The sequence below is a fragment of the Neopelma chrysocephalum genome, unplaced genomic scaffold (genome assembly GCF_003984885.1).
Source record: "Neopelma chrysocephalum unplaced genomic scaffold, ASM398488v2 Primary Assembly neopelma1_97222, whole genome shotgun sequence".
NCBI classification, from domain to species: Eukaryota; Metazoa; Chordata; class Aves; order Passeriformes; family Pipridae; genus Neopelma; species Neopelma chrysocephalum.
This window is the reverse complement of record NW_020925863.1, coordinates 3,675,781-3,700,061: the sequence shown is the minus strand read 5'-3', so window position 1 is coordinate 3,700,061 and position 24,281 is coordinate 3,675,781. Positions and strand designations below refer to the sequence as shown.

Genomic DNA, 24,281 nt, shown 5'->3' with positions numbered 1-24,281 from the left:
ATGTACTATTTCAGTATATAATTTTAGCATAATTTTCTGTAAAATTCAGAAGGCTATTGTAAGGTGTTTGTTAATGGTATCTTTTAACAACTTACTGAAATTTGCCAGCAATTTAATTTTGACTGAGACATGCTTCTTTTTGACCAGTGTTATCACTTGTGAATCACATTCAAGCAGTGTTCTTGTGACTCTCTCTGTGCTCTTCTGGTCTGAAAACCCAGATCTCCTTGTCCTGAACTGGAGGTGGTAGGGAGTGCCTGGGTATCAATATCAAGGTATAGTGTGAGATGTGATTGTAAAACACTGTAATTCTTTCTAGAAGGAGCTATGTATCGCTATAATTTACAATATATCAAAGACCTGAACAGAGTTCACAAGCACATTACTATAGATGATGGATTACATGTTTCTCTGTCCTTTCCAGGGATACATATAATAAAACTGGGTCATTTCACCAGCAATTTTCAGGGCACTTGATTTCTATCCATTCCTTCTGTCAGTTTTGCTCTCATCTTATTGTTCAAATGCAATGTGACTTAAACTGAAATTTTTAGGCCATTAGGTAACAGAATTTAATTATTCACCAGTTAAACAAAGGAGCATAGCTGGTACAGAGTACTTGGATGCAGGGGACACTGTTCTTCCAGTTTGGCCTAAAAGCACTCCTGAGGAGTCTTAACTGAAACCATTGGAGCCATCATCTACTTGTGCTTTTCATCCTGCTTCCAAAAGTATCTAAATGCCCTCTACAGCTAGCGGGCAGTATTATGTATTTACTTAGTAGAGAGGGTCAGGCACTACAGGTGTTTTGATGTAACAGACAGCTCTTGTTTCTCTTCTTCAGGAGTTTCAATGTTTGTCAGGAATTTGTGTCTCATTTAAATAATGGCAGAGTGGATTATGTCAGGACTTGTGTATGTGAGTGGAGTTTGATATTTAAAAACATGTAACTGGCTGAAATTCATGACAGCAAAGGCAAGTCATTTATCTAGAGTTTATTCTACATTTTCATTATTTGAATCATCTGCCCTGTCTACATAAGCAAACTTGATTTTTAAAAGCATTTATTTTGAGATAATGACATCAGGAAGAGGGGTTGGTCTAATATGAAGGTGTGGATAGTAAAACAGCTGTCTTATCAGCCTAGTTACCAAATGACTTTGCTGACATTGTGTAGTTGTGTTGATTTTTTTACATGAATCCCTTATATGTCACATACGCGTCTGCGTGTGACTTTCCCACCAAAATCTAAGCACTCTGAGGGATAAACTTGAAACTGTTGTAGGACCCCTCTCCTTTTCAAGTAGAAGGAGTGGGAAACTCTGGGACAGAATTGTCACATACTTGGTGTGATACATTAAGAGTTGTAACAAATTACTGATAATAGCAACGACTGCAAACATCCTAGACCCACTTGACCCACACCTTGTATCATTAGCTGGAGTCTACTTGCCCTTGTCTCACCGCGAGTACCTCTCTTGGCCTCTGAGTAGGGCTGTGCCTCAGGAAGTTCTAAATTCCTTAAAAGTCGCATTATGATGAGACGAGGGTGCTTATCTTAAGGCTAAGAGTTTAACTTAAGGCTACACGATCTTAAGCGGTGAGAGATTTACATCCCTTTGTTTACAGGGTGGGAGCTGCAGTCTGTACCTCAGGGGTGAGGTTCCACTGGTGCTAGGGACGGGGAGGATGCTCCAAGTGTAGCTGACGTTTTGGGGGAAACAGGGATGTCGCAGGAGCTGAGGAGATGGAGATAAGCAGCAAGAGGGTTGAAAGATGGAAGACTAAGTGAAAAAGAACATGGAGAAAAGACTGATATGTGGATACGGCCATGGAGAGTTGTGTCTGGTGGTGTTAATGCAGTAGTACAGGATGTGGACAGTTGTTGCTCTGTTTAGCGCTGCCAGACATCAGCAGTGAAGGCATTTATAAGCCACATAAAACCTAATAGTGCTCTAGTACACGTTTTTCTCCGCTTATGGGCGTGCTGCCATGGGAAAGCCGATCCTTATTATCTTATTATCTGAGGTAAATCAAAACCTGGAATGACCCGCCCGTTTGAAGGTGTTGGAGCTTTCATAAACTAAGTTTAAATCTCGATAGTAAGGAAACAGAATGTCTCCAGGCTGGATTTTTAGGATGAATTATATGTGTGGCTGTGTGCTTTGGCTCTAGAAATGCCAGGTATGTCCAGCACGAGCTGCCTTCCGTCGCTCCTCTCCCCGCAGCCCCCGCGGGTTCGGTTCGCTGAGGGGGACGGGCGCGCGCCGGGGGGCGATGCTGGGAGGGGCGTTTGAGAAACTGCGGCTCCCGCGGGGCCGCGGCGGAGCGCGAGCGCGGTGCGCGTCGGTGTGTCCCGGTGCGCGAGGCCGGGCGCTGTTCCCAAGGCCCCGTTTCCCGATCCAGCCCCGCCCTTCCCGGCGCGGGAGGGGCGGGGGCCGCGCTCACGTGACGGCTCGTGGCCAATGGCGCGATCGCGTGATGCGCGGCGCAGGCTGCGCGCGCGTCGGCGGCAGCGCAAGATGGCGGCGGGCGCGTGAGCGGCGGCGGCGGCCGGGACGGAGGGAGCCGAGGCCCGAAGGGACCGGGAGGGGCCGGCGGGGCCGCCGCGGGTGCCGTCCCCCGGGGGCGATGGTAAAATGACCCAGGCGGGCAAGAAGAAGAAGCGCGCCGTGAACCGCAGCATCATGCTGGCCAAGAAGATCATCATTAAAGACGGCGGGACGGTGAGGCCGGGGCGCGGCTGGAGGCGCCGGGGAGCCCCGGGCAACGCGGCGGGGCAGGGGCGGCAGCGGGCGGGCAGGGCCCGGTGGGCCCACGGGTCTCGGCAGCCGCGCTGGTGGCGGTGCCCCAGCAGCTCCTGGGCCCGGGCTGGCTGGTCCGGCCCGTAGGGGCTGTTCCCGGGCGCGGGACGGGGTTGGGGCGCAGGAGCGAGTGCGGCCCCAGCCGCTGGGCCCCGGCCCGGCGGGGCGTTACGGCCGCCCCGGGGTGCGGGGCGTGTCCGGACCCGCCTCGCCCCGGCCGCGATTCGGAACGGGGCCGCGCAAGGCGGGGGTGCCGCTGGCACGGACCGCCGTGCTCGCCGTGCCCGTGGGCTGGGACAGAACGGGCCAGCGAGGGGGACGCGCTCCAGCACCTGAGAAGTCCCGCAAAGGGCACCTGGAAGAAGGATTTTGCAGTTCCTCACACTGTTTTGCTTCCTCTTGAATACATAGATTTTAAAAAGAAGGGAAGCTGTTACGTGTTTTTGACTGTTGGAGCTTGGGGTTTGTTTGAGTTTTTGTTTTGTTTTGGTTTTTTTAAATTGTTGGGTGCCATGACTTCCAGTGTATCGTGCCCCTGGATTTTTTCCACTGTGTAACCTTATGCAGTTTCTGTGTGCTCTCTTCTAAATACAGTGTCATTATTTCACATAAGAGACATCTTGACAGACTAAGTTGCTGATAGCCCTTTCGTTTGTCTTTTTGGAACAATAATGGAGGAAAGGGAGGTTTCAGAGACACCATACTTGTTCGTTGAAGTGGTGGCCATCTGTCTGGTTTACTTCAGTGTTAAGAAGCAAAACTAATTCCAGTGATGGCAGTTGGTGTTTTCCCGGACATGTTTTCCCTTTCTTTGTAAAGATAGAAATGAATGAGATTACCTTGTATAAGTGTTAAATGCAAGTATTTTAGTATGAGTAGTAGAAGCAGAGTAAATGCTGTTACTCAGGGGACATGGTGCTTCATAATTTCTCTCTGGAGTAATCATTGGTTAAGATACAGTATGCTTCCAAGTGTCCTTTACCTCTCAACTTCAGGTTTCTTTTGCTAAGAGAGGAGAAAGGATGTTACAATTAACTGCATTCAGTGATATTTGTAGTGCAGCATTGGGTGGCTCCCACCAGTTCCAAAAGCAGAATGCAAACTTGCATGAGTTCTGTATGATTTTCAGTTTTTTAAAAAGGTGGAAACATGGGCCATAAACATTAGATGAAAGTATGTAGATTGTTGTTAGGTAATAAATTTTAGCTTGTGATACTTTCTGCTTTCAAATAAATGTTTTGGAATTTATTTGTTTTATATAAATTTTTAAAGTTAAGAAGTGTGGTATAGCAGAGTATTCTTTATAATGACAGCAAAAACTTTATGCATGGATTTTTTTTTTAATGTTTGCTGTTAGTTAGCCTTCAGTGCTCTGTCCTCAGCTGCTTTGTTACCCTGCACATTGTGTGACACTGTGGGAAACAGGTACATGAAAATGGCCCCCATGTCTTGAATGTCTCCCACTGGCAAACCAGTAATTAATCAAGTATCTTCATGTACAGTTTCCAGACTGATTGGTTTATTTTGAAACTGTTTGACATCAAAGAAGACTGTGTGAGCCAGCAAGAATATACAGCTGGTTAATGAGGCAGTGGTACAGGCAAAAAGAGTTTCTGATGGGGAACCTCAGTCAAACCTAATGTAATTGTCACTGGTTCTGATGTGGAAAGGAAAAAAAAACAAGCAAAAAGGAAACCTACCCATTGTTTCTGCAAAGCCTCTCCTTCCACCACAGTTTGTACTGGGTTGGCTTGACAAGGCAGCGGGAGGTGCAGGAGGTTGGGTTGGTGCATGGGAGTATTTTTGGGTTGTTCTCTTTTCAGCTTTAGTAGCTGTATCACAGAAAAAATGTGTAATGGCGTGTGTGCTCACACACTTGAGATATCAGTAAAGGAGAGACAGTAACACCAGTGAAGTGGTTTCATAGAATGATGAACGGTTTGGTTGGAAGGGACTGTAAAGATCATCTTGTTCCAACCCCCCTGCCATGTAGTGGAACCTTCCACTACATCAGGTTGCTCAAAATCCCATCCAACTTGGCTGTAAACACTTCCAGGGATAGGGCATCTACAACTTCTGTTTCAACACTTTTTTTCCCAATAATTTTAATTTTGCCTTCCTTTGTGACCACCTAGTATTTGTCTTATATAAGATCATGCATTTTTGAAGCAGTCATGAAATGGCTTTATTTGTGTACTTTATTTGGTGCCTTTTTCAGCAGAGGAGCAGCAGCTGTGATCTTATACCTGATGTCTTTGTTGCTTTGATAGTTATTCTGTTGTTAGATGTGTGTCCTTAGGCTTGCCTGGCATGTACACTTTTTATCACTGACGTGGCTGACAGTAAAGTGTTTGGTTAAAGACATCTTCTCTCTAACCAGGAAAAAGGGCATTCCTAGAGCACTGTTTTGTGCCACAGATTTAGCCAGATGTAAATACACTCTGCTCTGGGTGCCTGGTTGCACAGAAGGGTTGCTGTTACTCTGATTGAACATCTTGATTCCAGCTTGTTCACACGAGGACTCCATATCTTTTATCTCCAGGTGTAAGGCCACCTGATTTGGTTGCACTTGGGTCATTACATTACATGTTAGCTCATTTATAAAGCACAGAGGTCAGGTTGGTAGAGTAGGACAGGGCTGAACACCCAGCGCCTGTACTGTACATGTTGGGGTAGGAGGGTGCATCACACTGGTGCTGAAATCTTGTGGAGTGAATGCACATGAAGTATCTTTATGCACTGCAATTTATCTGCTTATTAATCTCCTTCCCTTTCTCTTTCACCTCAGGAGTATTTTTGCTACTTTATAGTTGCAACCACCTTTAAAAATGGCTATAAGGTGATGATCTAAATGTCACTAAACTACCTTTTTTTTTTTTTTAATAGTACCTGTGGCAAGAGACCACTAGCAATAAGAAATCAAGGAAATTTAACCCTAGCGATCTAAATGTCACTTCTGTTTGTTTCTGCCGGTGTGTAGGAAACATCTGTTGCTGTTGCTTACAGCTGGATGGCATGGCAGAGGGCAGCAGTCACCTGCCTGTGTGTCTCTAAAGTCACCAGTGGCTCAGCTGTGCAGAACAACCCCTGGTTTCGTTCTGCTCTTTCGGTCTGTGCATGTGGTCTGTGAGGAGCTGCCCAGAGCTGGATGAGGCAGCACTGGGACAGATGGCCATTGAGCTGTGTTTGCTGTGAATAGAGGTGCTCTTGACCCCCGTGCTTGGAGGGATGGGGATGGTTTGTGACACCCACCTCACCATCTGTCATACTTTGGGGGGTCATGAGCCAATAACGTGACAGGAATCCAGGGGCTATGGGAATCAACCTGATTTTCTGATTTTGTGACATCGAGCCAAACAGGTAATGATGATACTTACCGTTTGCGCAGAGCTGGATAAATTTTTAACCCAAAGCTAAAATAAGGATTGTGGGTGGAAAGGGAAAGGAATTGTGGGAAGAGAAGATAATTATAGCCACTTTCTGTACCTAAAAAGACTGTTAATGTACATCCTTAGGAGTGTAGGATGAAGAAATAGCAGGAATATCTTTATGGTATGTCTGTATTTACTGAAGAGGGCTTCGGAAAGAAAAATAGCACAATTCTGTGGTACTTTTGTAACTCACCTTTTACATGTTGATATGGTTACTTTTAAAAATTGTGATCTTTTTTAGCAGGAGGGATGAGTAGCCAGTGAGGTTTTCTGTATTTATTTCTATATTTGTTCAATAAGCTTTTTTTTTTCTATATTGGATATACTGGAATCTGGAAAGAAAAGCTAGGTATGGCTTGCATAAATCTCGTAATAAAAGAAAGACTCTAATATTACAGAACTGCAACTTGAAATTGTGTAGTATTTGAGGCTGGAGGGCACCTCTGAACATCTCTGATCCAGCTACCCCACTGTCTTACCCCAGACAGGGTCAGCTGGAGCAGTTTGCTCGGGGCTGCGTCTGGTGAGGTTTGGGGGATGGAGGCTCCACACTTCACTGAGCAGCCTGTTTCAGGGGGGTCCTTGTTCAAGGTTTAAGTAGAATTTCTTGTATTTCACTGTGTGCCTCCAGACCTGTTACTGACACCTCTGAGAAGTTTCTGGCTCTTGTCTTTGCTCCCTCCCATCAGCTACTTACACACATTGATAAGATCCCAGTGAGCCTTCTTGGGAAGCAGCCGAGGTCGTTAGGCTGTGTGTGCTCAGTGTAATGTCAGGTCTGATCACATCAGTACTACTCTTAGTAACTTACAGAGCTGGGAGAGTGCCTGTTAAGGCAGCACTTCTGAGTTTAAAGAATGCATATGAGATTTCTGATGAGTTATTCATAGTGCCTTCATATGAAAATAATTAGTGAACCATATCCTTAATTTGCAAATGTTGCACTGTGGCATGTTGTTTGACAGCATTTACAGAGGCTACAAGATGAGCAGGTTGTCCCACCCATGCTCCTTTTGTTCTTCTCAAAAGCTACTTCTGATTCTACTAAATCACTGAAGAATTTGAAGTTCCTTATGTCAAATCTTTCATCTGTATCTCTTCCTGCATTTGAACACTGTAATTCACTGGCCTGCACTCACTATTTGGGAAGCGATCAGTGCTGTTCCTGAGATTTGCTTCTGGTGTTTGTTATTTTGGTTTCTTTCCTGATTTAGAGCTATCAAAATTTTGTAGCAGTGATGCCTTTTAGTAACAGAAGTGCTGTAGAGCTGTTTGATGGACCAGGTAATTAGATTTTGGGATAGCTGAGTGTAAACACTACCATGTTTTGGAATCGTGAAAACTTGATTCCATGTGGCATTGTGTAAATTTCAGCAATTTTCTCCAGGAAAATAAACTGATCTTCTGAAGAAGAGCCTGTTTTCCCTGTAGCATCCTTGTTTACCAGACTGGCAGTATAAGTGGTTAATATTTAGAAATGGCAGTGAAGAATTCTGCATAGTAAAATTAAGACACTTCAGGACATTATCACCAAAGGGTTAAAAAAAGGAATTTCACCAGTTAGCTGGGGTAACTGTATTCCCAAGTTTTGAGTCCTGTTTAATTGTTAATCCTTCTATTTTTAGTGTTCAAATGCATTTCTTACTACTCTGATAGATGGTTAGATGTTTTTATCACCTGTCTTTTCTCGTTTTAGCCTCAAGGAATAGGCTCACCTAGTGTCTACCACGCCGTTATTGTAATCTTCTTGGAGTTTTTTGCTTGGGGACTCCTGACAGCTCCCACTCTGGTGGTAAGTGATTTTCTGGAGCTTTTTCTTGCTGTACAGGACATGGGGCAATTACTGCAAAGGCACTTGGCATCTTCTGAATTGAGTGAAAATTACATATCATTGAGCTGCTCTTTTGTGCAAGTAAAAGGTTCTGTATTTTTAGATGGTATCAAAAATTTCAAATTCTTTCATTAAAGCAGGGTAATGGTGTAGAATAGCTGTTAAAATGCAAGTCTGCTAACACTCAAGCTTACATGTAAGTATTTTCTGATTGAAATCAATAAGACAGCAATGCAATTATCTTTCCTTTCAAGTTGCCACAAAAAGTTGGCACATTACAAATATAAGGACAAAAATACTTCAAATTTGGTAACATTATGCAAGCATGTGTATGTGTGTAGGTAGGGAGATCTTTGCTGACCTGGTTGTGTTTTAAACAGAAGCTTCAGAGCACAGACCCTGTTACACCAGTCAGAGCTTCCCTGTGATTAGTGAGACAGTCATACCAATGTGTTTGTACCAAATTATTTTGTCATGTAGTTGGTTGCTTTTAATTTGGATTTAATCTGTGAGTGACACATGCTGACAAATTAAAAGGAGTGAAGGCTTAAGAATGTTCAAGCAGGCTCCACCTAAAATGCAGTTTTGGTGCAGCTCTGAAAGCTGATGTTAACCGTGAGCAGTGTCCTGGGTATAGAGGGCACATGGGTTACCGAAGGGAGTCCCTCTGACTGACACCAGTCACACTGAGAGACCTGCATTTCTGGGCTCTGCTCACCAAGCTGGGAGGCACTTCAGAATGTGAGGTGATGTCTCCTCCCTCTCTCCCCAGTTCCCCACAGATGGCACAGTAATATGAGGAAAGTCTGGTCTGAGATAATTTTCTAAGTTCTCTGTGGTCTATTTAGATTTCAGTCATTGAAGTCCCAAATTACCTTCCATGCAAATTAGAGATGAAATACATTATTTGTGGTTTGCCTTTTTCTTCCTCTGTATTCTGTGAAAATAAAAAAATACTGTGCATCATAAAGTTGGATGTATCACAAGCAATATTTGTAGTTACTATTGCATAAATGACAGTGTTCATATTTCTTCTCCAGGTTTTGCATGAAACCTTCCCAAAACATACATTTCTAATGAATGGTCTAATTCAAGGAGTAAAGGTAAGCTGACAGAAGTTAATCACAAGTACAGTTTAAAGTGAATGGTGGGAGGAATATAGAAATGAATGCCAACTGGGTGAAACATTCAAGAGGTTTTTCAATATGGCTTTTGCAGTATAACTAAAACAGGGGAGTAAATTACTTGTAACAAGGCAAATATGCGTCACTTCACTTCTAGTAAGGTATTGCTTGGTCTGTATCTACTGTTTGGGTTCAGCAAATAAAAAAGGTAGTTGACTAATCCCAGATGATGCATATGGTGGTAAAAGTTGACAATTTTTTACTTGAAGCTTGTTGCTTCAGTAGGGTATTTTCAATTACTTAGGTTTATGTGAATTCTAAATAGACAAGATTATAAAACACAGTTATTAAAACTGCTAGTATGATTAAATGATCTGTGTTTTGAATTTTGTGTAGTTCTGGGGTAACAGATCTCAAATTTTATGTAACCAAACATGAGATAGAAGATCAGTGATGCTTGGTCACACTGCCTTTGATGCATTGCACTGTAGTCATTGACTTGAATCAAAATAGAGCCCAGGCTGCTCTCAGATGTGGTGTGGTCACAATTCTACCCACTCAGTTCTAACTTAAAATGTTTTGTTCATTTAGGGCTTATTGTCGTTTCTCAGTGCCCCACTCATAGGTGCCCTGTCTGATGTGTGGGGACGAAAGTCCTTCCTGCTGCTAACAGTGTTTTTCACCTGTGCACCAATACCACTAATGAAGATCAGCCCATGGTTAGTAAATTCTTTCACAGTAGGTTGGCTCTTTCTTGTTAAGGCTGCATCTAATGCATATGTTTGTAGTGTTGTTGATAAATGTTATTTATGGTTCATGGGAGATTGAGGCTTTTGTATTACTTCCATGCAAAGTTGGGGGAACAGTCAAACTGAAGCAGCTGCCATGAGGCCAAATGCCTTGGTCAGAATTTTAACAGCTGCTGGCTTTGATCTGTGTGCTGTAAGCCCTAGTCCTGTTTGTACTTGGTGCACTGAGGAGGAATTACACAACTCTATCAAGACACGTTCACATTAGCTTTATCCAAGATTATCTCAATAAATTGTCAGGATAAGTTGGACAGGGTGATTTACTGTTGAACTGCACTTGGATTGAATAGACTTTCTGTTTCTATTTAGCTGTTCTAATTTTTTTATCATGTTTTAGGTGGTATTTCGCTGTTATCTCCGTGTCTGGAGTTTTTGCAGTGACATTTTCTGTAGTTTTTGCATATGTAGCAGACATAACCCAAGAACATGAGAGAAGCATGGCCTATGGTTTGGTAGGTATTATTTTGGCTCTTTTCCTGTGGTATGCAGTACTAAACCCTTCAGTCTGTAGCGCTTTTCAAAGCTGCCTGTTTGTTTCTTCTGTGGCAAGTTGATTTTAGTTTGGAGTCAGGTTTTTCCATTTAATTGTTCCTGTCATTCAGTCTTGTATATTTGGAATATTTTGCTTCTAAATTAAATACAGCTCGTTTCTTCCCAGAGGTATTGGCAGACTCTAGAGTTAATTAAACCCAGTTATGTCAGTACATGCAGGAGTGCTGTGAGCCTCACATTGCTGTCCAGTTATCAGAAAAGGGTTTTCTTGAAAAACTGTGATTTTTCTGAAACACAGAGCTGCTACTACATAGGCACAGTAAAAAGGCTACTTTTAATCGCTGCCTGATTAAAATGGTTAGGCTTCTGAAGATGAGGAGGTGTGGGTAATAACACTGCTGACTTGTGTCACTGAAAGTCTTACCAGCTGTGCTTTGTTCCAGGTTTCAGCAACTTTTGCGGCAAGTTTAGTCACCAGCCCCGCTATCGGTGCCTACCTTGGTCGAGTGTACGGAGACAGCCTGGTTGTGGTCCTGGCTACAGCAATAGCCTTGTTGGACATTTGTTTCATCCTTGTTGCTGTACCAGAATCGCTGCCAGAGAAGATGAGGCCAGCATCCTGGGGAGCACCCATTTCGTGGGAGCAAGCTGACCCTTTTGCAGTAAGCTACTTAAATAGGGAATATTTTGTTACTTGTAGATGCTGAGCTTCAGAGACAGGGAAGAGGCTGAATTTACTGTGTTTCAAGCCTAAAAACAAAGCCTTTTTTTTTTAAATTTGACCTTCTTTCACTGTTAATACTTTTGCCAGCAATCTTGCTAAAAGTGCGGGAAACGCTCTGGTGGTGCCACATAACAGCTTCATTGTCAGGCTTTCCCAGCTAGGGATGATTTCTGAAAAAGGAGATTGAATGTTTTGTAATGTTTTATACTTTTTTCTTGCTGCAGTCACTGAAGAAAGTCGGCCAGGACTCCATTGTGCTGCTAATCTGCATAACAGTCTTTCTTTCCTACCTCCCAGAGGCAGGTCAATATTCCAGCTTCTTCCTATACCTCAGACAGGTAATGTAACATTTTGGTATGGATTTGAACAAAAGTAAATACACAGGATTTAGGAAAGTTTTCAGAATTGCTGAGTTAGTATGGAAGGTATAGATAACTAGTATAATTTAAAAGCTTCCAGCAGCTTATTTAAGTCCTCTTGCTGTTCTATTTTTCTCTCTTTATATAAAGACATGAGCTATAAAACAATTTCTTGTATTTTGTAGTTATTTGCATTATTCTTGAACTACAAGGTTCAATATGTTAAAACTGGTTTTATTTTTTGAGAGAACTATTTAATTGTTTTCAATTTATGCCCCTTTATTTTTGTATACTTGCTTTATTTAATAAAAAAAAACTCCAAACCCCATGACTTAGATTTTCTAAGTTAAGGAGGAGCTGTGTAATACTGGTCCTTCTGTGTTGTGTGTTTTCTCACTGTGTTTGTGACATCCTGATACATGGTTTATGGTTAATAATCAAATTGCCTTTTTTTAATATAGATAATGGGATTTTCATCTGAAAGTGTTGCAGCATTTATAGCAGTCCTTGGGATTCTTTCCATTATTGCACAGGTCAGTTATTGCTCTGTGTGCCATTGATTTGCTAAGTTCAAAAGAATGAAGCACTGTGGAGAACTTTGGAAACACTGTGGTTCCATAACTGTCACTCTTCTTTTCTATAGCTGTTTTTTTCCAAATCTCTAACAATTGATTAACACTCTGTCATAGATTAAAAAAATACTTGACAACCAGAGTTTGGTTCATTAATATCTGATATGTATTGTGTTGGGAAAACTAAATCCTTTGCGCATCAAAGAAGTGGTGATGGTTTGCTTATATTACTTGCTAAATAATTGCTATTTTTTGGGTAGAGGCAACTACTGCTTCTGGAGAATTTTACTTCAAAACTAATTTATTTCCATATATTTGTCATTGAGAATAAAATGTTTTCAGGGGTTTTGTTATGTTTTTAGTTAATTAACTCATCAACTCATCTGTGTTTAACATTTAGAATAAAATGTTATTTTTCTGATTTTATTTTTTTTCACTTTTTCCCCTGTTAGACAATAGTTTTGAGTTTACTTATGCGGTCCATTGGAAATAAAAATACCATCCTGCTGGGCCTAGGATTTCAAATACTGCAGCTTGCGTGGTACGGCTTTGGATCAGAACCATGGTATGTACATTGCATTTCAGTCTCTGAATGGTACAGTATTTGTCTGCATTTTACCTGTTATCCAAGGGAGACAGCCAAGTGTGTGTGAGGTATATCCAGCATTTCTGTGCTCCCAGCAGAGAGCTCCCGCCCCGCTGGGCAGTGATCCCAGTGTGTGTTTTGCAGGATGATGTGGGCAGCCGGTGCCGTGGCAGCCATGTCCAGCATTACTTTCCCAGCTGTCAGCGCCCTCGTTTCACGGACTGCTGATGCCGACCAGCAGGGTAGGTTTTGTCCTGGATCTTGGAATTCTAGTCACAGAACACTGTGCAGACAGACACACTGGGGTCTCGTCATGCTGCTCGTCAGGCAGCCTCAGCTGCAGGCCAGCCCAGACTCCTGAGCACAGGGCACCACGTGTTACATCCATGTGGCTTGGAAGGTGCAGAGTGTGTGTATCACGTACTTGTGGCACAGAGGGAAAACCTTCATCAGGTCCCAACAGTAGCAAAATATTCAGCAAACTTAATGCACTGTTCCTTTTCCTTACTGTTGCATGCAGTGCTTTCTCTCCCCTGTGAGACTGTGCCAGCAGGGATATTGTCTATCTCCTGTCCTCTGAATGAGCTCAGCATGGCAAGTACTGCTCTGGGCTAGAGGCAGATGGAAAAACCACTTGAATGTGCCATAATGACAAGCTTTTCGCAACCTTTTTTTATTGCTAAACATAGTGCAACAGCATTTAGAGCTTTCCTGCTTGCATCAGTTTGAAGGTGAAGTGAATAAAGTCTTACTGATTCATTAAAAATAGTTAAATATATATGTATAAATACAGATAGATGAGAACAGGGTATTTTGCTTTTCCCAGGTGTTGTTCAAGGGATGATAACAGGCATTCGAGGACTGTGTAATGGTTTGGGACCAGCACTTTATGGTTTTATATTCTATATATTTCACGTTGAATTGAATGAACTGCCCATGCCTGAATCACCATCAGGAGGTAGTGTGGTTGCACAATACCATTTACAACAGGTATGTTTCTTTTTTTACTTATTGCTTCCAAAAAAAAAGAAGTTAGGAAGGGATCATGTGCCCATCAGTTCTTGAGTTTGATGCTGTGTGACGTTTAGTTACACTAACTGTAAGTGAAGGGTGTAGAAAGACGCTCTTGAGTCCCTCTGGGGCAGGGTTGTTGGTCTATTTGTTTCTAACTGGATTGTATTGGTTTAGTTTAATTTTCCAGTAGATACAACTGTGACCCTTGTGAGCAGACTATCTAGAGGGAAGGATGGACTGATACCAACAGTGTACCAATGGTGCATGTTTTGGTTTTGTTGTCCTTTAACCAAGCTGTCTATTTTTTTTAGTTCCTAATAGACACTAATTTTTTGAGGAAACTCAGCAGGAAGAACTTGCCCTAGCAAAGGACATTGGCAGGCATTAATAAGAATCATGTGTTCCCTTGTCCTAAAACTTAGGATGTAACATTGTTTTCACATTTTTTTTGTAAAAGACTCCACTGTATTGACTAGTGTGTCCAGAAACAGCTCTTCCCACTCTAGAAATTGGGATAATTAGCAATTGTAGTCTGTTAATGTGTGTTTAAGGGCTCATTGACATGTTGTGGTGTTACTGTTGTTGTTTTCAGAATTCCATAATTCCTGGACCCCCATTCTTATTTGGAGCGTGCTCTGTGCTGTTGGCGCTACTTGTTGCCTTGTTTATTCCTGAACACACAAACCTAAATGTACGATCCAGCAACTGGAAGAAACACTGTGGCAGCCATGGCCATCCCCACAGCCCACAGGCTCCTGGTGAAGCTAAAGAACCATTACTGCAAGATACAAATGTATGACGAAAATCCAGGAAGACCTTTTGGACTTTTTGCATCAGCAGTTTGGGATACACATTCCAATTCCATCAAAATGTAATTTCTTAAGGTAATCTTAAGAAGTATCTTTCTGCATGAAATCTATAGGAATTAAAAGAAAACAGGAGCTTTCTCCAAAGATGTTGCCATTGAACTTAAAACTTACTTGCTTTTCTAAACAAACTGTTACATACTCGTCTCTTGCCATGAAATACTGTTACTGCTAAACTTAACTTTACATTCTAGTTCAGAGACAAAAAGTAGAGTCCAGGCATGAGCATGTGTCCTTCTGTTTCCTTACGGTGGTGAGCTTTAATTCTAGTCACGCTACGTCTCAATGAGACATACTGGCATCCGTGTGGACCCATTCGTTTTAAAATCTTGGGTCAGTTGATTCAAAGCCTTAATGTAAATGTACTCAAGTAGGAAGAAGGTAAATTGGTATCATTTCTTTTAAAAGTCACATGGCAGGTTTTTTTAAGTTTGTACTAATACAAAAATCACATGAGCACGCTTGCTGAACAGTAAAAGTTATTTTTTATGTAAGTGCATTTACTCTTTCTATTTTTGAATAAACGGTAGTGTCAAACACTTGTTTAAATAGTAAGTGGGTGTTTTGAGCCTACAAATTTTAATATTGGCTCTAAAACTCTGCTTTCCTACGCACCGTTTATTATACCACTATATTTCTGATGTTTGCGTAATCATAAGGACCTCAAAACTTGAAAACACAGACTGAACTATAAGCTGATAGCCTTGAATCTGTCCGTGTGCTATATAGTGGCCTTTGAGGACTGTCACAATAACCCTTTTGCATTACAGAGCTAAAGTTTTAGTCCTAAATTTTCAGGACCCTTAGTACAGAAGAGAGCTTTATATACAATTACTGATGTGAATTTCTCTAAAAGTGTATATTTTTGTGTCCGGTTGTATTATTTAAGTGTTCCTTTGTATAAATTTGTGTATAAAGTATTGTATAGGTTTAAAATGTTTTCATCTTGTGGTTATTGCTTAATGCTTTTTTACCTTTGAACATTCACCATGGTTGACCAAGAGCAGGAAAAAAATATGTAAATATACTGTTAATAAAGTTGAATATTTTAATGAATTTTTAAATAATCGTTAACGTCTCTTAAAAACTTAATTGAGGTGCTGTAGTGCACGTGTATTACACTTCAGCAGATGAGCAAAGGCATCTGGAGTACAGGGGCAGCAGGTTTTATGTGTCAGATAAAGCAGCCTTGGAATTATCCCTGCTGTCCAGCAGCACAGGCTGGCTGCACCTGGCTCCTTGTTTCCTGGGGTATCAAAGGCAACAGGATGGCCATAGATCCAGGCTCCAAGAAACAGGTCAGTTAGTTACACACAGCCACCCTTTCCTGTGCTGCAGGGGTCAGTCAGCCCTGGCCCACTATGCTTTTATTTTGCATTTGCTGTGAAGAGGCCTGGGAGATTGGGAAAGCTGCCACCCTGTCATTAGCAGCTTCCTTTGATTGATAGCAGCTCATCTGTAGGTGGAGACAAACAGCAAGTTCAGTCACACCAACTGACCCAGAAATGGGGCTGTAAGCACAGGGTGGCTGCCAGGGGGGAATTTGTACGGTGGGTAGGGAAAGGAAGAAGCTGGGAAGAAAACTGCAGAACAAGGGTGAAATAATTAGTGCTGTTCTGGCACCTGCCTCATCTGGGAGTTTCGGTACAATGGAGATGTTGGTTTAGTACTCTTAAAACGTTACTAATCAGAGCTTTTGATAAAAAACATTTAATATTTCCATTGAAACTTACACATGACAAAACGAGTGAATATACATTAACATGGTGCTGATTTATAAACAAATGTACACATTTCACACAGCAAAACAAACCACTTAAATGTACAGTCCTCAGGCTGCACTTAAATAACTAAGATAAAAAGTATGGAATATCTGTAACAGAAGTATGGAAATAGTCATTTTAAGTGTACTGTGCCTGTTAGGACTACATGCCTACTGGTTCTGTAGGGGAACACCAAATAAAAGGTGGCACAAAATGGGTTGTTACATGATTCAGGCATTTGAACCCAGAGAGCAGAGCAAGCTGAATAGACTTAGAGTATCTTAAATTTCTGTATAGTCTTTCAGCTGTAAAGTACAATTTGTAAAAATAAAGTATCTTTTAGATGTGATACTTGTCAATAGTTACCCATTCAGATACTTCACTTTATAATGTTTTATGCACGGTGGCCTGTGGAATCTAATTCTGAGAGATTACCAGAAAAGTTAGGGGAACCAAGAGTGAGACATTTTAAGTTATAATTTTATACCATCAGTGAAATAATTTAGCATCTTCAATATTAGATTTGTATGCAATTCAAATAAGCTGGTTCAAAAGTTAAGCAAGTATTTAAAATGTAAGGGAGGATTAGTGAGGCACTTGTGCTAACTTATGAGCTTGACCAGTACTAAAACTGGCAGCACTCCAATGCTTTCCATTTGCTTCATCCTTTCTCTGAAAGGAGTCAAAAAACAGAAACTCACAGATATATGTTCTCACTCAGGGAATGTACATTTCACCTGTTACAAAAAAGAGCACTTTGGTGGCATTTTAGGACCATCACAGGGTCAACAATATACTAAGAGAAAATTCTGCACAGTGTTGGTCCCACTAAGGCTGCTTAGAGCTTTATCTTCTCAGGCTCAGATACCCTGAAACATCACCCCAGTCAGACAAGACACTTTTCTCAAAGAAAACTGTCTTATAAAATTATGTCAGTTCACAGCAATGCCCTACTAACAGGACATTCAAAACTTCCCCCAAATGGTTAAGAGATGACTCTGTCAGAACCCTGTCTCTTATCCAGGAAAATAAGCCGAGGCTGGTGTTCCTGCAGCTTTGGGCAATGGCTGTGCTTTGGCTGGCAAGTATGGTCTCAGGTACTCTGTGGAACAGCACAAACACTTCATAGATCCACGTCTGTCACTGCCCTTCAAGTACATTTCAAATAAGGTCTTGTTCTACAATTTCATACATACCTGAGTTAAGCGTGTTCTGACTAAGCCCTCGTAAGGGAATGCTGTCATCTTTTTTCTTGAGATACTTGGATTCCAGCCCCAAATGATCACCACTAGAAATAAAAAGGCTAATTAAAATTTAAAGCAAATGCAGTTTGCTATCAGTGCATTACAACACGTGTGGCTACAGACTCGTTCAGAATACTTGAAGTGAAACTACCGTGTTTCTAAGAACTTTATTTACCATTTAAAGTTAAACTATTGCTGAGTAGGTTAAGAACAGCCTATATATATTATATACAATATATATAATAGTAATAAAAATATATATTTTATATAGATACATTAATATATAATTACATAGTCATTATATAACAATAATAAATAGAAAGATAATAAAAAATACTAAAAATGCAGTAGATGACACTTACTTCTCCTTATTTGCTGGATGACTGGTTGCAGTCACTGTCTGAGCATCTGAACATCGATTCAATTTAGAAAGCTGTGTGTTAAACTGAACCTGCAGAGACAAGAGAGCTGCAGGTTAAAGAGCTCCTCTCCAGATCTGACAGTCCCCACCAGTGAGTGCATTTAGAGAGCAAACTTCCCAGGGATTAGTGATCCTGCACCTCACACAGCACTGCTGTGCAGCACAGCCTGGGAGAACAAGCACCCTAAGGACAAGCATTAGCCATGGGTGATAATGTCCAAGACAGGGAGCTTGAGAGCATATACAGCAAATACTTCATGTATTTGGAGAAATAGTCACAACATTATGCTTTGGTATTTTATGCTGTCACATTCTTAATCAAACAAAAAAGTTGAAGTGCCTGCCTTTGGTACGGGACATGATGAACTGGTGTTTTTGCTGTGTGTTGGTTCCAGGAAGTTCTGGAAGGCATACAGAGGAGAAATGGGATGACTGAATGCTGAGCTGGGAAAAGATGGTCTGTCAGGCTGTAATAGAAATAGAATACATTCATAAAGGAGAAACACAATCCTTAAAGTAATTCTTTATAGAGATTCAAAATTCCAAAATTAACCAACCACCATTACAAAGCCAACACTTGTGAGTCTTCCTGATGGGAAGAAAACATCACTTCTCCAAGATTCACATGCTTAAGGGAAACTTGCAACTTTTAAAAAGATGAGTTGAGCACTCAGCCAGTAAAAAGCTCCACAGCCTGTAACTGATGAACGTATTGGATGTACAGCTATAAATCAAGAGACCTCTCTGTGTGAACGTGCCCCTCCATTACTGAACAAGCAGCTCATCAATTACTAGGTACAGATCTCTGCTGTCACAACACAGAGGAAGAACCACTAAGCTGTGGTATTTAACAATGACTGCAGGTAATGTTTCTTACCCCTTATTTTCTTGTTTTTAAGTATCACTAGTAACAGTATTCAAACAGTGCACTTGTTTTTCAATCTATACAAAGATAATTAGTAATCTAATCTCACAGCATAAAAATGCCTCTTTTTTCCCCTTCACCTTGCACTTCATCTTTTCCAAGCCAATTCTGCATTGGCCTGTGTATTTTATGTAAATGAGAGCTTAGAAAAATCTCACCTATGAGGCCCAAGACATCAAGTAGCACCCAACAGGGTATTATGTTGTTAAAAAAAAAAAAAAGGAACAAAACAAAACCACAAACCACACCCACCCAAAACTTTAAGGCCCAAAGATGATGAAAGCACTTTTTTTAAACTCTTTTAAGGCCACACATTTCAGAACTAATGACTACATCCCAACCCCATTATTTATAGCTCTGTCTTACCATGCCATGAGGTGAAGAGGCAGCCCTACCACCGCCGTGTGTGCTGGCAGAAGTGTCCAGCCTCTTTGCCATCTGAACTTCACTCAGCTGTCTGTTCAGCCAGCTGATCACTGCAGAGGGAAAAAAAAGCTCAAATTCATTTTCTACCTCTTACAAGCTGTTTGAAATGGCAAGTAGCCCTTCCTCAAAAAAAGTGACAGCTCGATGGGCTATTTTTCCTCCTTAAGCTGAGGCATCACTCGGAGTCCCAGAGCCATGAAAAGCCCATTTGTTGAAGTTTCCTCTCCCCCTCCGAGCCTGAGCACTCCACCCCACAACCCCAAGCACCAGCTCCAAGGGAAGCCTTCTCTACTTGCACCTCTAGGCTTTTGCAAACCCACAACAGCCAGAAGTTGTTTTCCAAACATGAGAGCAATTGCAGCTCTTCACAAAAAAAACAATATAGCTGCTTCCATTAACTTTCAGTAGCATTTCTGTCATTTTTACAGAAGGAGAAATGAAACTGTATAAACCTACCATTTTCATTGGTTTTCAGTAGCTGCTTACTTTCTTCTAGTTTTTGCATTGTACTTTCTAGCTGTTCTTGTAGCTTGCAAACCTGTAATAGTCCCATAATAATTATAACACCATCAGGAGCTACTACTAACTACAAACGAAAACAAACATCTATAAAGTTGTTCTAAAAATAAAGAAGTTTGAACTCAATTTTTTACAAAAGCAATATGGCAATTCTTTTAAAGTAAGCCCCTACTTTTAGCCAGGATTTCAGCAAGATTACAGCCAGAATCCTTTCTGACCTTTATTTTTCTATTATTAAATAATGCAAAGACTCTAAACAAGGGAACACACTCAATGGAAGAAAAAGGTTCACTCTGTTCCTGCTCTTGCTTCCTTCACCAACCTTACATGAATGTGTCTTCTAAAGGATGCTGATTTATCCATTATATTGCTTTGTACTCTTCATACAATTTAGTTTTCTTCCATATGAATGGATCTTACAAATCAGTTTAACATTAAAAAAAATGAACGTTGATTACACATTTAAGTATATTACACATATGGAAATCAACAATAGTTGATTACATATAAGTATACTCTATTCCACAGAAAGATTTAAGACCTTAAATAATTTAAAACACACAAAAACCAATAGCATACATACAATACATACAATAGCATTTGTAAGACAGAGGGTTAATTTATCACCATACCTCCTGCTCCTTCATTCGAAGGGATTGTCCCATCTCCTGCAATTCCCTCTGCTCTTTTTGAAGTCTCTCTTCTTTTTCTCCCAATAGTTTTTCCTGTTGAATTGTTACTGTGTTTTTCAATTTTAATTTACTCATTAGAGTTTTCAAATCTCCTTGTAACTTCTTGATAATTTCATTAGCCTATTAAAAAAACCCAAGACATTATCAAAATAAACACCTAAAAATAAGGAAGATGTTTCACAAGGGAAGTATCATGGTTGAACAAACCTTAAGGAGTTCAGCTGACAGCGACTTAATTGTTGTCTCTAGTTTTTCAATATGCCTCTGTTTTTCCTCTGTACTCTCTTCCAGTATCACCTTAAAAAGAATATTACAAAATATAATAACACTGTGATAGACATCACTTATGATTTCAAGTAGAACCTCCATAATTGAGAGCTATCCTTACAAGAAATCAGTCACTGCTTTTCAGTCAAATTTCATAGGATCTCAATTCTTTTTTTCTTACAAAAAATAGCACTAACTATACTCCAGTACCATAATATGAAAACTGAATCCAGTATACTTTTGATGCCATAATTTAGAACCTTAACTACATCTAAAAGCTGACTTGCTGTATTCAAAAAAACGGTCAGTTGCTACTCTATGGAAACCACAATTAAGAAGGTTCTAGAGAGTTTAGAGAAAATTATTTTGAAGTTTGAAGAACCTTTTGCTCTTGTGTCGCATCTAATACTTCTTTTGTTCTAGTAACCAGCTGATCCTTGTCTTTGATCTCCTGTTCCAGAACAGCCACCCGTGTCTGTAGCTGATTAATGAGTTTCTCTTTTTCATGGCATTCAGCATCCAGAGTCGTGTTCTCCCGACGCAGTGACAGCACCTCCTGCTTTGCTCTCTGACATTCCTGGAATGTTGGGAAGGAATTTAATGTTATTCTTTAGGAAAACCTTAACAGTAATTATTAGTATTTTAAATTAATAGTAATTTAAACAGATATATCTAAATAATAAGCATAATACGGAATGAAGAGGAGATGAACACACTTAATATGCTGTATTTTCTATTACATGTCCAGGCAGGCAGTGTTAATGCTCTAACACCAGTAAGTTTGGTTTTAGAAATTAAGAAGCCTTACATCTTCTATTCCAGAAAGTTTTGCTTTCAGTTCTCTGACTGTAGAGTCTCCTTTGTATCTTCTCTCTGTTAGGTCTTTATTGATGACCTCGAGTTCTGAGAGTCTGTTCTGCAACTGCTGGATACTCTTCTGATGCAAAGTTTCCAATTCCTTTTTCTGTTGTTCATGCTGTTGTTGGTATTGAGTTTGTGCCTGTGGGAAGCAAAGAAATTAAGCAGTTATTCAATGATTCTGACTATTCACATGTAAGAATATTGTTAATTCTTTTCCACCATCATACCTGGAGAGCTCTTTCCTTTTCATTTGTCAGCTCCTGTGAGTGTTTGTTGGTTAGAGCTGTAGTGTATGATGTCCATTCATTTTTCAGTTTGTCTAGTTCTCGGCTCTTCTCTGACAAGCTCTGTTTAAGTTTGACAAAGTGTACAGACTTTTAAAAATTTCAGGATTTTAGTCAATACTGAATGATTCTTTACTGTTACTTACCAAATGGAATTATTAAGAAAAGTCTAAATTTCAGCATCAGATGCCAAAATATCTGTTCATTCTTAGGAAAAGTAAGGCACTGAGAAGCTGAAGAGCACCTTTCTGACACTGCGAATAAAGTAATTTAATTTCCAGTTGTGTTTTGTTCCAACCACCACTTCAGAGTGAAAAACCAACCTGCTGATGTTCCCTACCCTTGTAACACAGACCACTTTAGCAGGGAGAAAAAAACCCCAACTCTTCAGCAGCATCTTTTCCTCTTTTTGATCTCTAATTCTGCATTTCAATTCAGCAAACACATTCCAGTAACTCAAACTGAAATTGTAAACAAATATTCCTCTCCAAAAAACCTCCATAATAGGAGTTTTAATGGAATTGTTCTGTTTCATGACAGTCAAAAAAGTCACCTTGCTAATTGTAGAACTTGACCCAAATCATCCTCTTGTAACCCAAAGGTGAAGTAATTACTGTGTTGACTACAAAAAGCAAAAAGGAGTCAAGTAACTTGAAGTCCAAGACTTCCACTTTTTTTACCATGGTTTCACAATTTTTCCAAATAAAAGAATTTCCAACCATTCATTGACTATGTAAAGTATATTTATCATTTATCTTCAGACTACCATGTATTTAGGATTAAATTTGTGAGTGTATACACAGACAGACCTCTGTACAAAATAAAGTAAAACTCTGATTTAGTACTGCAAGAACTAAATTTAATCCTTCAGTTGCAGGCTTTAGTCATTCTTTAGAAAAGCTACAGTAGACTATTTTCTTCTTTTCACTCACTCCCAAGTCAATTATCTTGGCTAGGTAGTGGCTAATCACCCAGCCTACAAAAACGTACATTTTCCACAGATCAAAAAAGCGCAACCTACAAAAGCTAAAAATTTACGTTACCTGTTGAGTGTAGCTCAGTTGCCTGGTAAGATCCTCCTCGGTTCTTCTAAGCTTTTCTTCCAACATCAATTTGTCCTCCTATGTACAAATTGACATCACATCAAATCCTCAGCTCCCAAAATACAAGTAGTATTTAGCTTCCATTTAATCAGCACTGGCTGCCTAAGACACCGTATACCCACTGTATTTGTGAAAAAAAAATCCCCTTATTAAATGTCATATGGAATAAGATTTAATTAATAATTTAAAAGAATGGCATTAGCCCACAATGTAAAAACCCTGAATTAAATTCTTACCAAATTTTTATAATAGTATCTTATCATGAAGACTTGTTTACAAAGGTGTGACGTGAACAAGAAATCAACTGAAATACTGTAAATGTATGTTATTAAAATGGCTTATCAGGTGGCTACAAACATGACAGCACAGTAGGAGAAATACAAATCCCAAGCTGTGAAACTGAAACAGACAACAACCAACCTGTGAGACCTTTAATTTCTCCTGAAATCAAACCTAGCATGCTACCAACTGCACCAACATTCCAATTTTAATTTGCTATTTATAGCTACTAGCCCCCTGCAGTCCATAAGCCTCACAATTACATGGAGAGCATGCTTTCCTACACCCAGCTGCAGAGCCAAGAGGACAAGGTTACAGTAAGTTACTCCTGCAGCTGTTCTGTCCATCAGCACAGGCTGTGCCACAGACACTGAGGCATCCAGAGGCATCCAACAGCTGCACAGCACACGCACTGCATGTGGAAAATACCTCACTGTCAGTGCAATGACAGGGCTTGGCTGAATACACAGGTCATATTTTCCTTGCCAGAGTGACAGTAACAGTTTAGTTTTCATAACATGCACCCAAGTGGCTGCATGCAATGACATATATGGGCTCAAAGGAAAAATAAACCAATGTGGTACATACTTCTGAAGCATTCAGAGTGAAAAAAATGCTTAAGTACACACAGCATCAAGGCCTAGTTGCAGTTATGACAAACCTTCCTTTTACCTTAAGGCATTTCAAACAGTTGGCCAAAAATTTCTTTATTTCTGCATCAGTTCCTGGTAGGAATTTTAGAGAAAGATGGGTAAGATGTTTAAAAGGGTTGGTCTCCACTACATTTAAAGAGACAGGTGTGTGATCTAGAGCAGGTGCTGAAGAAACTAATTGCAGCAAAAACCTAGGGAAAAACCAAAATAATCAAATGTTAAGCACATTTTT

The 24,281-nt window shown here is 40.5% G+C and overlaps 2 protein-coding genes across 3 annotated transcripts in view; one reads left to right on the top strand and one right to left on the bottom strand.

Moving 5' to 3' along the window:
- Positions 1–2,554: 2,554 nt before the first annotated feature.
- Positions 2,555–15,676, top strand: MFSD14A (major facilitator superfamily domain containing 14A). Its single transcript, XM_027671776.1, has 12 exons — positions 2,555–2,726; positions 7,932–8,027; positions 9,107–9,169; positions 9,782–9,909; positions 10,337–10,451; positions 10,935–11,153; positions 11,440–11,553; positions 12,036–12,107; positions 12,599–12,711; positions 12,877–12,974; positions 13,559–13,722; positions 14,339–15,676. The coding sequence occupies exons 1-12, from the start codon at positions 2,640–2,642 to the stop codon at positions 14,543–14,545; spliced, it is 1,476 nt and encodes a 491-aa protein (XP_027527577.1). The 5' UTR covers positions 2,555–2,639; the 3' UTR covers positions 14,546–15,676.
- A 630-nt stretch (positions 15,677–16,306) lies between these two features.
- SASS6 (SAS-6 centriolar assembly protein) overlaps positions 16,307–24,281 on the bottom strand; it is a 13,042-nt gene continuing 5,067 nt past the window's right edge. For both annotated transcript variants that reach the window (XM_027671772.1, XM_027671773.1), the window contains exons 5-17: positions 24,069–24,240; positions 23,058–23,135; positions 21,958–22,077; positions 21,678–21,869; positions 21,252–21,446; positions 20,810–20,899; positions 20,543–20,722; positions 19,848–19,929; positions 19,332–19,441; positions 18,385–18,507; positions 17,982–18,070; positions 17,572–17,663; positions 16,307–17,477 (exon numbers count right to left, since the gene is read on the bottom strand). In XM_027671772.1, the coding sequence (XP_027527573.1) occupies positions 17,392–17,477; positions 17,572–17,663; positions 17,982–18,070; positions 18,385–18,507; positions 19,332–19,441; positions 19,848–19,929; positions 20,543–20,722; positions 20,810–20,899; positions 21,252–21,446; positions 21,678–21,869; positions 21,958–22,077; positions 23,058–23,135; positions 24,069–24,240 (1,609 nt within the window). In that variant the 3' untranslated portion in view covers positions 16,307–17,391. The remainder of the gene's footprint in view (positions 17,478–17,571; positions 17,664–17,981; positions 18,071–18,384; positions 18,508–19,331; positions 19,442–19,847; positions 19,930–20,542; positions 20,723–20,809; positions 20,900–21,251; positions 21,447–21,677; positions 21,870–21,957; positions 22,078–23,057; positions 23,136–24,068; positions 24,241–24,281) is intronic.

Bases quoted from the DNA above. Each gene is read 5' to 3' on its own strand.
- MFSD14A (XM_027671776.1), top strand. From the start codon at position 2,640: ATGACCCAGGCGGGCAAGAAGAAGAAGCGCGCCGTGAACCGCAGCATC. The intron at 9,170-9,781 runs GTAAGCTGACAG...TTGTTCATTTAG, and splicing joins GTCTAATTCAAGGAGTAAAG to GGCTTATTGTCGTTTCTCAG. The intron at 12,108-12,598 runs GTCAGTTATTGC...TTCCCCTGTTAG, and splicing joins TTCTTTCCATTATTGCACAG to ACAATAGTTTTGAGTTTACT.